This window comes from Canis lupus, chromosome 26 (genome assembly GCF_048164855.1).
Source record: "Canis lupus baileyi chromosome 26, mCanLup2.hap1, whole genome shotgun sequence".
Lineage (NCBI taxonomy): Eukaryota > Metazoa > Chordata > Mammalia > Carnivora > Canidae > Canis > Canis lupus.
Window position 1 is genome coordinate 28,313,298 of NC_132863.1, and position 17,677 is coordinate 28,330,974.

At 41.5% G+C, this 17,677-nt stretch overlaps 1 protein-coding gene across 5 annotated transcripts in view; it reads left to right on the forward strand.

The window, feature by feature from the left end:
* The first annotated feature begins 219 nt into the window (after nucleotides 1–219).
* The window catches only part of CTNNBL1 (catenin beta like 1), a 161,133-nt gene continuing 143,675 nt past the window's right edge, over nucleotides 220–17,677 (forward strand). The window contains exon 1 of one of the 5 annotated variants that reach the window (XM_072800986.1): nucleotides 220–387. In XM_072800986.1, the coding sequence (XP_072657087.1) occupies nucleotides 358–387 (30 nt within the window). In that variant the 5' untranslated portion in view covers nucleotides 220–357. Of the gene's footprint in view, nucleotides 388–945; nucleotides 1,201–17,677 lie in introns of those variants that run through there. The other 4 variants (XM_072800985.1, XM_072800982.1, XM_072800984.1 and 1 more) reach the window with 4 other exon arrangements.

Sequence of the window (17,677 nt, forward strand, 5' to 3'; positions counted from 1 at the left end):
TGAAACTCTCGCTGCTCCGCCCTGCACATAGGGGGCGCCCAACAAATCCTGGCTCCTTTGGGTCTTTCCTCTCACCCTACCGCCCTCCTCCAAGTCTCCGCCCCCTTCCCCCCACGCCCCGCCTCCTTCAGGCTCCGGGCGGAAGCAGTACCGTCGCAAATGCAGCGCGCGTTACGGTGGCGTTGCCTTTTACAGCAGTGTGGCCGGCTTCCGTGGCCCTCTCACTTTTACCTCATTGGCCGTGCGACCCGCTCACCGCGCTTTCCGGCAGTGTGGCCGGAGCCGCCGCGGAGGGGCCCGCGGTTTGGCCGTGAGTGGAGGGAAGCTGAGTAGCAGGTGTTGGCTGGGCCTGGTACCATGGATGTGGGCGAACTTCTGAGCTACCAGGTATGAGGGGCGAGGCAGGCCGGGAGCCATCCCCTCACCCAGGCAGGGCTCTGCGGTCGCGGGACCAGAGCCCCTTCATCTCCCCCCGCGTCGCCTCTGTCCCCGGCCGCGTCCCCCGCGCTCCTGAGGCTCCGGCGTCCGAGCCCCTCGTTTCACTCCACTCCCCTGAGACTTTCCTGGGCCCTTTGGTTCATTCCTTCTCAGAGCGCAGGCTCCTTCGTCTCAGCTGCAGCCTGGGCCTCTTCTTGCCCTACCCTGGGTTGGGGCCTGGTCCCCGTCAACTCTTCCGCAGGCCCCCGGCCACCTTCGCAGCCATCTCGTCGGCTTTCCGGTCCCCCGGGCGTTGTGTTGGTGGCGGCGGTGGGAGGGCACTGGCCTTGCCCGCCTTTGACCCCGGCTTCCCCAGTAATTAGCCATGTGCCCTTCGGACGAGTCATCTCCCCCTCTTTGAGCGTCAGTTTTTGTATCTGTAAGACGGCGACAGTACTAACCCTCCCGTTGGGTTGTCTGAGGCCTCCGTTGCAAACTACCGGGTGTGAAAGCTGGTTGTAAAGTGTAAGAGCTGTTCCCATGCCATTGTTAGGAGATGCGTGGAATTCTAGCGTGGAATCTTCTCGTCCTCCCTGCTCTGGCTACTTGGCGGGAATCCGCGGCCCAGAGGGCAGAAAGGACTTATCCAGAGTCACTCAACAAGTAAGAGCTGGGATTGGAGCTGAGGTCTCCTGGCTCCCAGTTCAAAGGTTTCCCCCTCCTTGACTTCCTACAGGGGCCCCTCGTGAGAGGCAGTAGAGCCCCGCTGTCCACGTTGTTCAGGTGGCTACTTACCTTTTAGTGTGGCTATTAAAATTGCATATATAACCGGTCTTGTATTTCCATTGGCAGGTCTGCAGTAGAGAATAGGTCGTTAAGAACTAGGGGCCGGGGCTGCTTGTTCCTTGGAGTGTCTCTTTTGCTATTAACTGGCTGCTGTAACCTTGCACAGAATACTTACTTAACTAACTCTTTGTGCCTTGGTTTCCCCATGTGTAATTAGGGGCAAAGATGGTACCTGCCACATAAGTCTGTCATGAAGTTCTTAATGGTCTGCCAATGCTTGTCAAAGAGTAAAAGTTCAGCAAACACTAACAATTATATTCATGTCACTCCCTCAGCCAGTATATGAAGAACAGACCTTGGAGACGTCGTAGAAAAGAACTTATAAGCAACGGGAGATATATAGCCAAGAGATTTATCTCTCTCTCTTTTTTTTTTTTTTTAAGATTTTATTTATTCATGAGAAACACACACACAGAGAGAGAGAGAGAGAGAGAGGCATAGACACAGGCAGAGGGAGAAGCAGGCTCCATGCAGGGAGCCCGACATGGGACTCGATCCTGAGTTGCCAGAATCACACCCTGGGCTGAAGGCAGGTGCTAAACCTCTGAGCCCCCGGGGCTGCCCGAGATTTCTCTTTTTAAGACAGTTATTGAACATGAAAGAAGAAAGGAAATAAGGTTGTTGAATGAGTGGTTACATATCTGTTTGGGAGTTGTAGAATGGCAGGCCCACTGACTCAGAATATTGAAGCTAAAAGAGATTCATTCATTTGCTCAAAAAACATTTATTGAACGCCTACTGTTCAAAATCCTCTGAGTATACAATATTGAACAAAACAGACAAGGTTCTTGCTTCTGTGGAGCTTGTAGTCTGGTGAGAAAGTTAGAAGATGATAAGTGTGTAAGTAAATTCAGATTGTGATAGGCTCTTGAAGGCTAAGCAGAGTATACTCTGTAACTGTGCTGTTTTGTGAGATAGCCACTGGCACCTGTGGCTACTTGAAATGTGGCTAGTTGGAATTGAGAGCTATGTGTGGAATTGAGAGCTATGTGTAAAATACACATTGGATTTCCAGGATTTAGTGTGAAATAAATTAATGTAACGTATATTAATAATCTTTATATCAATTCCATGTTGAAATGATATGTGGGGTATATTGGCTTAAAGAAAATATATTATTAAAGTTAATGTTACTTTCTTTTAAACTTTTTTTTAATATGACTACTAGAAAATTTAAAGTTATATGTGGCTGTATATGTGGCTCATTTGTGGCTTTCAGTATATTTTTATTAGATAGTGCTATGATTGAAAATAACCCCTGAGGGACACCTAGGTGGCTCAGTGGTTGAGTGTCTGTCTTTGGCTCAGGGCGTGATCCCGGGGTTCTGGGATTGCGTCCCACATCGGGCTGCCTGTGAGGCACCTTCTTCTCCCTTTGCCTATGCCTCTGTCTCTCTGTCCCTCGTGAATAAATAAATAAAATCTTAAAAAAAAAAAAAAATAACCCCTGGCAGTAGGAGACAGGACCTATTACCTTTGGGTAATATGGTCTGGGAAGGACTCTGAGGAATGGATGCTAAAGGACTGAAGGTTGAGAAGGAGCCAATCATGTAAAAGGGCAGAAGAATCAAGGCAGAGGGAAGAGCACGTATGTAGGCTATGAGGTAGAAGCTGGTACAGCCTTTTAGAAGATCAGTGAGAGGATTGATGGTGCTGGAACATGGTGAGTGAGCAGGAGAATGGTAGATGATGAATAGGAGATGTAAGCAGATGACAGACAATGTAGGTCTTCCTGTAGGCCATGGTAAGGAGTTCAAATTTTATTTGGAGAGATGTTATATAGATAACCTCATGCAGCCCACTTCATTACAGATGAGGAGTGAACCCCATTCTGATAAAGCACTTCTGCAGCTGTGGGCTAAGGTACTGGCATAGTTGAAACCAGAATCCTGATCTCCTTATTTTCATCTCTGTTCATTCCCCATATGCACTATTCATGCAATTTCCTTTTCGTAAGATGGATGTCCACTCCTCCTGTTCCTAAAAGATGGTACAGTCTGGAATCTAGTTCATAATCAATCAAATGCACCCATCCTCTTGTGGAAGTAGGTGAAGATCATTTGAATTAATGAACGCAAAAGCTCTTCAAAAACAGTAACATTTTATAGCTATGAAAGATGCATCATTTACTTGTACCATCTCTCAAAATCTTTCTAATAACCCTATGAAGAAGGTACTGTCTCTAATCCTTGTTGTACAGATTAGGGAACTGAGGTACAGAAAAGCACCTGCCTCATAACTGAAGCTCCTAGTGACTGTGCTGTCGTGCCTGCCTACTCTGTGCCAGATGCTGAATAAAGTGCTTTCAGATGGATTCTTATAGTTAATTGTCAACATGCTTTGAGGTGAGGGGCATGCCTATTTTATAGAAAAGGACACTTGAGCTAGGGAGGTCAGTTACCTGCCCAAGGACAATAGCCAGGAGCAGAGCCAGAACTGGAACCGAATGATTACCCAACCTGGTTTTCTGTTTTGTTTTAAGATTTTTAAAAACTTAAAAAATTGAAGAATGATACACCTATAGAAGAATGCATAAATTTTAAGTGCTGTTGATTATACATATGATTTACAAAATGGACTCAATATGACCACTGAAGTTCATTTCTCAGGGACATGTTGTCTAAATTTGAATATCCTCACCCCCAGAGTTTGATTCAGTAAATCTCTAATGGGACCTTAGAATTTGCATTTCTGACAAGATCTCCGGTGGTGCTGAAGCTCTGGTCCAGGGACTACATTTTGAAACTGCCCCTGGTCTAGAATTATCTTTATTTCTTTAAAAATTTTACCCAACTGAGATTCTCCTCCCTTCGCATAGCTGCTAGTTTTAGTTTTTTTAAGCTTAAGTTATACTTTTTCCCTGCCATCCAAATTATTGAGAACAAATCACTTAATCTTTCTGGGCCTCAGTTTCCTCATATGCCTAATGAGAGGATTAAGTAAGTCTCTCTGAGGTCTCTTCTAACTTTATATTCTGTGATACTAATTATTTAGGCCAAGAGCTCTAGAGTTTTCAAGGGATAAAAAAGCTTGATGTAGGGGAATGAATCGGGGCTGAAAATCTGGGAGATTTGAGTTTTAATCCTCCCTTTATCATTACTTATCTAGGTGACTCAGGACAAGTCACTTCCCCTCTCTGTATATCCTCCTCCTCCCCCTCCTCCTCCTCCTCCTCCTCCTCCCTCTCCTTCTTCTTCTTCTTCTTCTTCTTCTTCTTCTTTTTCTTCTTTTTTTTTTTTTTTTTAAACCACCTCTAAAATGAAGGTATTGAGCTATAAGAATTGTGGTTGTTTTCCTTTCCTGGAACTCAGAGATTAAGGTAAGCAAGGAAAATATGTAATGTCAAGAAATGTTTATTAAAAGTATTTAATATTTTTTGGGTGCTTCCTAAATTTCAATTTTGGGGAAGCTTAGTGGGAAGATTCCAATTTTCTGCTGAGATTGGTTCTTCTAGTAATAGAGTTAGGCAGTAAGTGCCTCAGTATATGCCTTATATCCTTGACATATGTTAACTATTCATTTGAGAAGACAGGAGAATTACAATGTGGACAGGAGGTGGTGGAAAAAGTCTTAAAGAGGAAGCCAGTTATGTTCCCAGTATGGAAATGTACTTTTTTGATGCCTTCAGGCTTAGACATCTCATCAAGAAGTGTGCCCAGCAGTTCCTTGGCTGAGAAGTTTCTGCTGCATAGGCGTGCATATGAACTTCAGGGCATTCTCATTAATACTAATTCCACAGATGTCTGGAAAAAGTTCTTACCTTCGAAGTTTTGCAATAAAGAATTCACGTTTAGTGCAGCTTGGCTCAGTGAGAATGACCTGCTTTGTGACATGAGAAGTCTTCTCTTTGAGGCAGATTGGGGTCAGGGACCCTTGGTTTTAGCAATACTGCAGACACCCACTCCTCTTGTTACCTATCAGTAATATCATAGCATTTCCTTGGATTGAGGGGGCTTATAGGAATTTATAATCCTGCTCCTTTCCCCTTATGTCCTTCTTTTGAAATAAAAAAATTTTAATGACAATAAACTGACAAGAATAGTATTAAAAGAAGGTATTTGAGAAAAAGGAAAAGTACCCTAATCTAACAAATATTTCTATATTCCCACAGTTATATATATTGCATGGCAATTATCATTGTGTCTATACTGTTTTGTGTTTATGTTTTTAGTTTTTAACACTGCCAGAAATATTTTCTGTGTTTCTATATAGCCTTCATGTTATTTTTAATGTTTTCATGCTTTTTCCTCAAGTGATAAACCAGCCATTTTCCCCTAAATTGTTCCTGTATAATTATTTAGGGGAATTATTTTAAATTATTTGGTTTTCAGGTTTTTGTTCTTGGAAATACTATTGCAGTGAACTTTTTTATTTATGAGGCATTTTTCCCCTCTCACCTGTCCTTTAGAAATTATCACGTGTTATCTCCTGTGCTAAGTATTGCATGTACAAAAATTACTAAGACATGGTCCTGGACCTTAAAGAACTCATAACTTGAGGAATGAGACCACCATTTCAACAATGAACTGTGTGAATGAAATATTATGAGAGCACAATGGAAGGAATGATTGGATGTGCCTGGAGAAGGGATATATTAATGGGGGTGGATTTGAATGTGGTCATTTGAAGAAAAGGGAGATGATGATGTTGGAATCAACCACGATAAATGAATAGGAATTCTGTGGGTAATGAAGGAGGCGAGGGAAGTCATTCTTGACAGGATTAGTGAGAACAGAAGCATGGGAGTGAAATGTCAGAGCATTGAGTAAATGGAGGGGAGTGGCAAATGATAAGGTCCGCTCAGCTGCAGATACATTAAGGAACACATAGCTCCTTTGGAATTAATCCTGTATCAGTTTACAGTTCTAACAGTAGTAGGTGTTGTAGTTTTACCACAATCTTGATACTACTTGTTGTCACAATTTAATTTTGTCTCATTAATCTAGTAGGTAAGTAAAGTGTTAGTTCAAGTTTGCTGTAATAAGCATTTTTTTCCCTTGTGTTATTTCTTATCATCTGCTTCTTTCTCTGTAAGGTAGTGTTGTAGTTTGTAATTGAGTTTTCTTGTTTTTTTTTTTTTTGTGGTGTAGATTTAAGAAATGTTCTGGAATCCAGAACTCATGTGCTGATTCTGTAGTGGCCCCATTTCACCTATAACACTGAGAGTATTATCTTCATCATGATGTTTTATAGCATTGGGTTATAAGCTTTTTGCATGACAGTTTAGACTAGTGCTTTTCGAAGTTGCTTTTTGTTAGTAGTGGGACTATAAACAACAGATAAAGCACTATTTTCATTGCTATTGCTATTCCCATTTCAGAGTGTTTTCTGTTTCACCTCCCGAGTGATTTCTTTTTTAAGTTCATTTCCTCTCTTTGCAACCTTCTCATCCTCTTTCTTCCTGGTGCATTCTCTTCATATTCATAAAACCATATTTAAGTGCCTCCTTGCACACTACACAGATAACTTAAAGTCAGGGACTAGCACCTAGCAAAGTGTCTTACACATAATGGATGCTTCATGAATGGTTGTTTAATGATTGAGTGAACCAGTATATACCTTCAAATGCGCTCCGGTTATTTCCCCTTTTGGAAAGCTTTGTTCTAATATCTTATTTGCTTTCTGACTTGTATGCCTTTGTTTTTACGTTAGACTTCAAGAATGTTTGCTTCAAATATGTTACTTCAGTTTCTGAATTGTCTTCCTTTTCCATATCATCTCTTGCTACTCTTGCTGCAAGATCTACATTTTTTAAAACTTTTATTTTGAATTAATGTTAAATTTACAGAAATTTGCAAAAATATTAGAGAGTTTCTGAGTTTCCATATACTCCTCACCCAGCTTCCCCTAAACTTAACTTCTTCTATAGCCATAGGGTGATGGTCAAAACCAGGAAATTAACATTCATAATGCTCGTAACCTAACTGCAGACTTAATTCAAATGTCACCATTTTTTTCCCACTAATGTCCTTTTCCTGTTCTAAGATCCTATCCAGGATCCCACATTGCACTTAGTTGTCACTGTCATTTTCATTGGCTTTTATGATCTTGATGTTTTTGAAGAGTACTGGTCAGTTGTTTTATAAAATGTCTAAAACTTGCATTCTTGAAAGTTGCCAGTACCCTCTGCCAAAGATTTTCTTGAGCCTCATTACTTTTGACTCTTCCTTAAAGTTTGATTCTGTAATATACTGTTCTGGATCTTAGATGAACTCACCCATTCTTCCGTCTTTCAGAACTTCAACATAGACAACTGTTAGCTTCTTAGCCCTGACCTAGGCTTTGTCTACTCACCATGCTGGCAAGATGTTCTGGGATCATGTAATTTTTTTGTATCGCTCCCCTTGCTCCACCACCTGCCTCCTGGTTTTGCATTTTAGTCAGGGTGTCTCCTTGGAGCTGTTTTTCAAAGATGAAAGACAAGGTCCTTTTCCTCATGGATCATAAGATCTTTTGAACAAAGAGGTGTAGCTTCTTCCTTAGGGGTCAAGAAGGTGTCAGGATTTGAAAATGTTTAAGCCACAGTTCTTGGTCTAATGGAGCTTGCATTCTTAAGAGTGGCATCCTACAGATTTGAAAATTGATACTCCAGTACACAGCATCATTGCTGTTACAGAGGAATGAACAAAATTTGGTGGCACAGGCAGGAGCAGCTCTGTCATTGGGATGGCTTTGCAGAGAAACTGTTGCTTCTTCAGTTTTCTCCTTATTCCTTCCTTCCTACTTTAGCTTCGTAGTTTAGACTGTTGGGACTTTGTTAAATAGGTAGCTTTCTGGTTGGTCTTACTTTTTATTTTTGTGCATCTTGTATTGGCATGGTGATGTGGGTTTATTTCCTCTATAGGCCAGTGGAACACTTTTCTCTGGTCATCGGCTTCTTTGGAGGTAGGTTTTATTGAGATGCCTAATTTTGGAGGTGAACTTGAGGAAGACAGCCATTCCTTTCTGCAGTCCCTCTCTAGGTATTGTTTAAATTAGGGGAAGGAGGGACACCTTCCTGGCTCAGTCAATGGAACATGTGACTCTTGATCTCAGGGTCTTGAGTCCAAGCCCCATGTCGGGCATGGAGCTTACTTAAAAAAAATAATAAATTCGGGGATTGAATTTGTAAAACTTGCCCCAATAGAGAAATTTTCAAATGTAAAAATGACTACATAGGAGAATGTGGATGGCTCAGAAAAGCCTGTCAGCTCTATTGGAGAGAATAATTCAAAGCACGTGCACTCTGAGTGTGCCCATTAGGTGTCTTTTAATGTTAGTGTAGTGAATGAACATTAACTTGGGGTCAGACTGCTTGTGTTTGAAACCCACCTCTGCTATTTGCTAGCTATGTGACCTTGGGTCAGTTAATTAACCTCTTTAAGCCTCAGGTCCTAATCTTTAAAATGGAGATTTTATAATAAGTGTATCTTTGCCCAGCATTAAAAAAAAAAAAAAAAAAAAAACTATTGTTACCATCTTTTTTTAAAATACAGGATTAAATAAGACAAAATGGGTAGTGCTAAGTAGTATAGTGCCTGACACATAGTAAGCGCCCAGTAAATGTTAGCTGTTAATTTTTAATTGTTGATATAATTACAAACAACACACATGCTGTAGGAAAAGGAAAAAAATGTTTTTGTGAATTTTACAGAGCAGCCTCAGTATTCCCAAGGTCATTGGTCCCTTGGAGATTAAGGTTCAGAATGCTATAAAAGGAAATGAGAACAGTTTGTCACCCACACATGCCACAGTGTAGAACTGTTCTCAGTAGATTAAAGCACAGCCCTCTTCCACCACAGTTAGCAGTCATTGATATCAAGAATTATGTCATCAACACAGTAATTCTTTTCCCCAGGTCTCTTTAATATTGCTGAGATATCTCAGTGTTCCCCTTTTCTAGTGCCAGAAATCTCATTTACAAATTACTCCTTTCTTTTTCTTTTTTTCTCCCTAAGATTCCCGAAGGAAGTGTTTGGTTTTGGCCTAAGTCTTGGCTATGGAGAAATTGGAGAGGAGAAGGTATAGCAGAGATTCTCTTACTTTTTCCAGCAGCCATTTGATTCTAGTATTTCAGCTCAGTAGTTCAAAGTCATTTTCTTTTCTGCAGTGTTCTAGGAATGACTGATCTGAAAGTGTGTTGACCTAAATTTTAAAACACCATCTCCATTGTGAGTTGGTAAGTAGAAACTAGATTATCCTTGTCCTAAGTTCAGTGAAGGATCTAGTTAGACTACCACAGTGCATTTTCATCTGTTAACTCATTTTAGATTATCAATGGCCTGTGAGCAGATCATCTGCTTGGGCTCCTTAGACTTCTCAACTACCCCACAATGTTCAAAGCCATTGACTGAACTGAGAAGGATATGAAATCAAGCAGAGTATTATGATACTTCCCTCTGAATGTGTCTGACTGTATTCCAGAGGCATATATGCTTGTTTATTGAACAGATTATTTGGCATTACTAATGTGTTTTGTTAATATGTAGAATTGAGGATTGATTACATTTTTAAGTTTGACTCCCCCTCCCAGTTAAGAGGAACTGAGTTTAAAATTACTTTTGGGGGACACCTGGGTGGCTCAGCGGTTGGACACCTGCCTTCGGCCCAGGGCGTGATCCTCGAGTTCCAGGATTGAGTCCCACATTGGGCTCCCGGAGCCTGCTTCTCTCTCTGCCTATGTCTCTGCCTCTCTCTCTGTGTCTCTCATGAATAAATAAATAAAAATCTTTAAAAAAAATAAAATTACTTTTGGAATTTTTAATAAACTTAAGCATTAACAGTACATCAGTCTTCTGGTGTGTCATGTTAGAATGCTATTTTCTTTGCAACTTTGGATAAAAATAAAAGAATTGTGGTTAGAGTTTGTCTTATTATCTTTTAGTGGCCTCTTCAAACATTAATGCTTCCATGGGAACAGCTAATAACTTCTCATGTTAGTGATAAGGGAAATTTGAGCATTTCAAGGCTACGTAATTATTGACAGAGAAGCTGAAACATGGAGTGGGGGCTCTGGCCAGGAGCAGTTGTTGGGCAGAGGAAGGTAAAGATGCCAAAGAATCAACAGAATGCTAAAATACAACAATAAAGAAATAAAAAGATACTACCATCTATAAATTGGGGGTTGCCATGGAAAGAAACCCACATTGAGGTTTTATTTATTTATTTTAAAGATTTTATTTATTTATTTGACAGAGAGAGCACAAGCAAGGGGAGCGGGAGAGGGAGAAGCAGGCTCCCCACCAAGCAGGGAACCCAATGTGGGGCTTGATGCCAGGACCCTGACCAGAGCCAAAGGCAGATGTTTAACCAACTGAGCCACCCAGGTGCCCAAAATAGGATAAAATCTAATCTCTGAGGCCCTGCTTGTACTCTTTCGTAGTGTCCTGAAAGGCTGAGGTTGTTGGATGAATGAAGCATTAGTATTCTTGGTCATCTTTGGATGAACTGTAAAACTTTAGGGCTCTTCTATTAGTTACTGACGCCTGTAAGATACTAGAGACCATAGTGTAACCTGTGTTCATTTTTTATCCAGCATTTCTTCTAGATCTCTTTGCCCACCACTACTTGGGAGACTAAAGAATATCTGAGCTCACTAATCATGAGTCTTTCAAGAGAAACTAGCACTCACAAACAGAAGCTTAATCTGGCCTTCTGTGGCATGTCCCTTTCCTTCATGGCTGCTTATATTTCTGGAAGGGAGCCATTTACCTGTCTGATGGCCTTGACACTATATCTTTAAGCTAGTCTTATATCCAAATTCACACACCCACTAGCCCATGAAATCCGAATCATAGCAATTACCTGAGACGCCATGTGCTTGTTCCTGACCTGTTCATACCTCTGCCCCATTCCTGTCTGTGCTTGGCTCTTGGCTCTGTCTCTCATTTCCTGTCTCTCTTTTTGTCCTCCCAAGTTTATACATCTATTCTCTGAGTCCCAATTGCTGCCTCATCCAGAAGGACTCTGGCTGGCTGGGACTGGGGCTGCGTCATATGGTATACCCTGCCTTTGCTGGACCTTTAAGACTCAAACTTTGGGTCTTGGCCTCGGCCATTGGTAATCACTATTACTAGCCCATCTGATCATCCTGTGAAAGGACAGTTTGGGCAAGACTCTACCCAGAAGGCTTGCAGATTTTCAAATTTTGCAGCTCTGAGAGTCTACAGGTTCATCTTGGTCTTGTCTTTGCCATTGTTTCCTGATCATTCACCAGGTGTTGGTGAAGCACCAACTGTTGTTTCTGGAGCATTGTGAAATATGCTGACAGCCTATGAGCCAGTCTAGCTTTTTGAGGGTTGGTAAATTTTATGTAGATTAGTGACCCATATTGAACCTTTCCTTCTTTAATTATCCAACAGATATGTAAAAATGCCTAGTGAATGCAGGTTGTTATACTAGACACTGATAATAGAGATGCACAAGACATTTGCAGTACCTTGTCTTTATGGAACTTATATTCAGGGTGGCAAGGTAGACAATAAACAAGGAAAACAAATACAAATAAATAAGAACACCCACACAAGCAAACATATACTATATACACAAAACCAAGGTAATTTCAAATAGGGATATGAAGGGGAAACAATGGGCTGATGTGATAGAGTGATGGGAAAGCATCAGAAGGTTCTGAAAGGCTATTCTGAGGGGTAACATTTGAATTGAGAACTGAGTGATGAGAAAGATCCAGCTCTATGAAGAGCTGTGGGAAAGCAGCATAGGCCTAGGGAAAATCCAGTACAAAAGCCCTAAGGTGGGAATAAGCTTGTCATGTTTCAGGCAGTTGGCTAGAGCACAGTGAGTGAGAAAGAGACAATTAAGGACAGCGGTCAGCTGTGGGGAGGAGGGTAGCCTTAAAATGTTTATATTTTGTTGTCAGTACAATGGGAAACCATTAGGGGTTTGAAGCTGTGGAGTGACACCATTTGGTTTATGTTTGAAAAGAGCACTACATCTGCAGAATGTAGAATAGATTGTAGGGGAGTAGTCTGGTCAGCTTAGGTGTTCAGAGTGGATAGAATTCACCTTTGTGCTGCAGGGGGCCACAGCCGAAGCTGTGCTCTCTCTAGGATAATTGCTTTCCCACCTAGCTTGTTTTCAGAATCTCCCAGTTCTAAACATTTAATCTATGTTCTGGCTTAATCAAGAAGCAACACTCTCCTCGTGCCAGGCTTGGCACAGAAAACGTGGGCATGGTGCCTTTTGTTGAGCACCCTGGCCTGGAGAGAAGGAAGAAAGCAGCCCCGGTAGACCCGAGGACAGTGCAACTGACCTTCAGCACCTGGTAACTTGTAGGAAGCTTTGGAATCCATAAACTTTATGTGCTTCTGCAAAACAGTTGCAGATGGTCTGGACTGATGATTAAATATCACTGTTGTCTTGCCCAGATCTGCTATGGCTGTCTTCTCCGAGTGTGGTTTTACATTGCAGTGGGTAATTACAGGGGCACAGCTCTTGCTGGTTGGCTTAGGGGGAAATTTCAGTTTCTGCCAGTTGTGTAAGTGACTGCAGTGAGCAGTGGCTGTGAATGGCTACTTTTTGTTTTCAAAATAATGAAAAAAAGGCCCACCAAACTTAAAAAGAACTCTTTCTAATGAAAGGGAATAATTGCCTGCCTTTGCTGTCTCTGCTGATTCTCCGGTGGGAGTTCTGCCATCAGACTTGTCAGACTTGGTAGGCAGGGACTTTTTCTCCTGAGTTAGCACAGAGATCTGAATGGGCAGAGATAACACAAATTAGCAGTGGTACAAGCGTATCTGCAAAGGAACAGATTTCCTTCTGACCAGAGGTGCCATTGGTGGGCACCACCCTAATTCTTAATGCATCTCTTACCACTGATGACAGGACTTTTCAGCAAATAAAAAGAATTGCTTAAGCACCACCTGAGCTGGGCAGTTTTTACAAGACTTTTGAGTTTCAAAGGCCCTCAGGCTGCTCAATCTGCCAATGTAAAGTCACTGAATATTATCTCCCTGGCTTCCTCCTGGGGATCCTTAGACCTCATTCAGCATAATGAACTTGGGAAGACAAATTATGATTCTTCTACCTCTTTTTTTTTTGCCAAAGATTTCTTCTTTTATTCCCACAGAACTTACAGGACAAAGAAAACTCAGTGGGGGAAGAAGAGATGTTGTCTGCCTTCTGGCTGACATGACTTATGCCAGTGGTCGCATGTGGGTTCCATAATGAAGATTGCAAATCGCTCCATCTTCTTGGAGCCTGTCCCATAATTAGAAGATTAAACATTTTGTTTAAATTAGTAGTTTTCCCCCTACTTCCTCTGTGTGCTTAAAATCACCATTAGAACAAGATGGAGACTGGTTGTCTGATACTGGGCTCCATGTGCTAGTTGTGATTGTCCGCAAGAGGTTGAGGAAGTCTTACTTTAATTAAAAAAGCAATTTTGGCCATGGTCCACCTTGTGTGAGGCAGAGGCACTTCTGACCATGTGAACTTTTCGATTGCTGAGTACAATGAGTACTGCTTTTTTCAGGAGCATGACACTGAGCCTAAAAGGATAATATCAGGAGACGGTATACAGCTGGGCTTGAAATATTGCCTCTGCGTTAATGGCAGATTTGCCTTCAATTGACAGATTGTGTTTGTGGGAAAAGAGGGTTACTTATAGGGATAGCATGGTCCTAATTTGAAGTGAATGAAAAGCAACTCATAGAGGAGCCTGTAGGAATTGTCATACTTTTAATGAAATAAAAATATGTTCTCCTCCCTATGCCACCACACCAAAAGAACAAAACAAAGGGCTAGGAACTAGCAGCCCACTAAGAGCCAAGGAATTGTGCTACTCAATTTATATGTGTTGCTGTATTTCATCCTAAAAGCAACCCTGGGAAGTTACTATTCTTATTCCTGTTTTATAGATGTGGAAAGGAAGTTCATAGAGGTTTAGTAATTTGCCTGAAGACCTGAGGAAGTAGATGCCAAAATCTTCTTCCTAATAGAGGGCTCTGGTGGATGAAGGGAGCTTAAAAACAGAAAACCTTAGGAAATAAAATGCAGCAGAATGCTACCATCACCCAGTCTTGTATCTGCCTTGAGTCTACCGTGTGTATCATTCTTGTCCAGCAGAACACCATGCACTGGTTATCAAACCCAGGGGAGCAGAACACTCCTGTCAGTTACCTGTCTCAGGGGAGGACTCCAAACACTTCTGCCCATTGCATCTTGGTATTGGAGTTGCCAGTGAAAACACCACACAGTCAAGTAGTGGATGGAATGATGCTTTGCTCACACAGAGGAGAGCCAAAGCAAGATCAGCTCCTGGGATGTGTGTTAGTCCCTTGTGGCTAGTAGGGCCCTCCCACTTCCTCTGAAGCTGTTGCAGGGCAGTGGCCTACGTGGAGCCCTCTCTCTTGCAGTAGAAGGACCCTGACCTGAAAGCTAGTGTTGTGCCTGAGGGGCACTGATGTACATGCTTAAGCAGAGCAAAGGATACTCGTTGAGCATGAAGCAGAGACAGATACTGCCACACAAGATAAGCCTGGCACAAGCTGTATGGATGGGCTCCTTACCTCTTGGTAAGGAAGTGGTCCAGGCCTGAGGTCCATTCCTAAGCGCTGGGTGGGGTTGGAAATACTACATGCATGGACTGCCTTTCCCAACAATTCAGTATTGAAATTACTTGATTATGTGTCTTTCTTCTCATTGGACTTTGAGTTCCTCAAGAACAGTGATATCAGTGCATGCTATGTTGTAAATGCTCAATAAATGTCTCTTGACTGAAGAAAGGAAAGAATAAGGGAAATGAATAAGGAGAAAGGAAATGAACAAAGCAGTGGCCGAATTTAGTTCTCTTCTAGATATCTTTTTGTGTTGAGACTTAGCACCTCCACAGTTGCCTTCTCCTTCTTGCCTCTTCTTTCTTGATGGAGAGTAGATTAAGATATGTTTGTGACAGTGACCCAATCATTGCCTTAAACAAAACAATAGATGATCTTCATAAAAACTTGATTCTAATACTGTAGTAACCTGAGAGTTGACAGGCTTTTTTTTTTTTTTATAGACTGGAGTTGTCTCTGACTCCAAAACAACAGATTGATTGATCCATTTATTTGCCAAAGATTTGCTGCAAGTCTACAGTGAGCCATAATTGCTGTATTCTCTTTATCCAACCTTACAGGGAAAGAGAAGAGATAATACAAACAACAAGATTAGTTTTTATTTCATGTTGGTTGCATCTGGCATACCCATTTTCATTTGATTTTTTTTTTTTCTTATTTAACATTTATTAAGTACTTTTTCTGAGTTAGGTGCTTCCTCACTAGGAGGGCTTTTTCCAGGATGAGATGGTGATTTGTTCAGGGTACACTCTAGTAACAGACTTGGATGTCTGACTACTATAGTCTGTTTTCTTCTCACTGCACCATGTTCCCCTTTTAGTGGGACCAGTTTAGCATCAGTTTCTTATTTGCTTTATGTTTTGTGCAGGGCAGGGACACACATTGGTTTCTAAAACAGAAAGTAGTAGAGCTGCTAAAAGTTCACCTAAGTAGCCTTGGGAAATAGATATGTAGTAGGCATAGAAACCAGTTAAGGCAGGATGATTTCCCAATCACATGGTGGTAGTATGATGTAGTGGACCGAGGGTTTCAATCCTGGCCCCTCTGTTTTCTGGCTGTTTGACCTTAGGCAAATCACCTAGCAAGCCACTTGTGCCTTAGTTTTTTCACTTGAAAAAACAGGGAATGTGTATTCCCTACCTAGCAGGGCTGTGTAAGGAGTAAAAAGATAATGAGATGTTATGGTCCTGGTATATAATAATCACTTGGCAAGGAAGCTGTGGAGGAAATCTTTATGGTTTAAACCCTAAGATTCTCTAACCTTGGTGCCTCCTATGAAGCCCTTTGTGAGATTTATGTCTGACGCTACCTGTGGAGGCCCAGTCTGGCTTACTTATGCAGCTTTGTTTAAAGGACGTGACCGAATTCCCTTGTGTGCAGGGTTTTTCAGCCAGTGTCTCTCTCTGTTTTTTGGTATGTTTGCAGGGATTCTCAAGCTTCTAAGTAATTTCAGTCTGAGGCGAGTTGGATTGATGTCAGGCTGCTTTAACACAGGTGTTATAAACAAGATTAAGAAGTTGTTGAGAAGATATCAGTGGAGCTCTGGGACTGGCTTTCTGGAGTCATTCTAAATTGACAGCTAATGGGTAGTTTGCCTTGATGGCTCTCTCTGAGTTGGTTGTAACTGACTAGAGATTCACCCACAGAAGAAACTTGCTTATGAAAATTCACTTTCCTTTCCTTTTTCAGAAAGTAAAGCTACTATACCATGTAATAATGTCTTTGCATTGTGCAAAAAAACAGTTGCCTTTGCACTGTTTTAAGATACCTTTTTCTAAGGCAGCCAATTTTTTTTTTAATTTTTATTTATTTATGATAGTCACAGAGAGAGAGAGAGAGAGAGAGAGAGAGAGGCAGAGACACAGGCAGAGGGAGAAGCAGGCTCCATGCACCGGGAGCCCGACGTGGGATTCGATCCCGGGTCTCCAGGATCGCGCCCTCGGCCAAAGGCAGGGGCCAAACCGCTGGGCCACCCAGGGATCCCGAGGCAGCCAATTCTTAAGGTATTTTGATACCATAAGCCTGCCAAGCTTCAAAGAAAACTTTAAAAAGGGGGAAAGATGGTTCACATTATTTTATTCTTTTATTTATGTTTCTGTATAAGACAGTCATTTCATTATCTTCATCCTTGGTAGAATCCCTTCCTGTCCAGCAAAATATGCGTTTTGCCTTATCTGGTCTACTAGATGCTACTGCTAGAAAATTGAGTGTCCTAAAATGTTCTTGAAGTGAACAGTTATTAGTTTAAGATCACTTTAAAGTCAATTTTATAGCCTCCTTGCAAGAGAGTTGTGGTGAGGATAGAGCTTGCAGGGGAAATTTGTAGGTGGCAAGAGGCATTTAGCCAGGCTCCCAGAGAATTCCTATGGATCATATTCCATGTGGCCAGGTGGTCACTGATCTCTCTGTGCTCTAGGTGGAGGAAGCATTTCTGACTCTAAGAATAACTCATTCCCTGTACTTGTCTTTATTGGCAACGGAGGTGTTTTACTAACTTCAGTGGTTTGTAAAGCTTCTAGAAATAGTTAAACCTTTGAGTTGAGGAAAATAAAGTGCATCTTAGACAAAAGTAGACATGAAAGCATCTCTTTTCATTGTTTTTGATGGACTTATCAACAGGCATGTATTGAGGCCATAACACCAGATACTTCATTCAAGCTGAAAGAGGTAAATTGGTACTAGAAAGTATATTATATAATCATGCTATGTTTTCAGACTTTAAAATATTACCCATAATGTTGAAAAATACTCTAACAGGATACTCAGGGTAAAGCTTCATGTGGGTTCTGTCTTCCTTGAAATAAATGTGTGAGCTATTGTGTAACAGACTTATGTGGATAAGTTTTAACTTTTAAAAC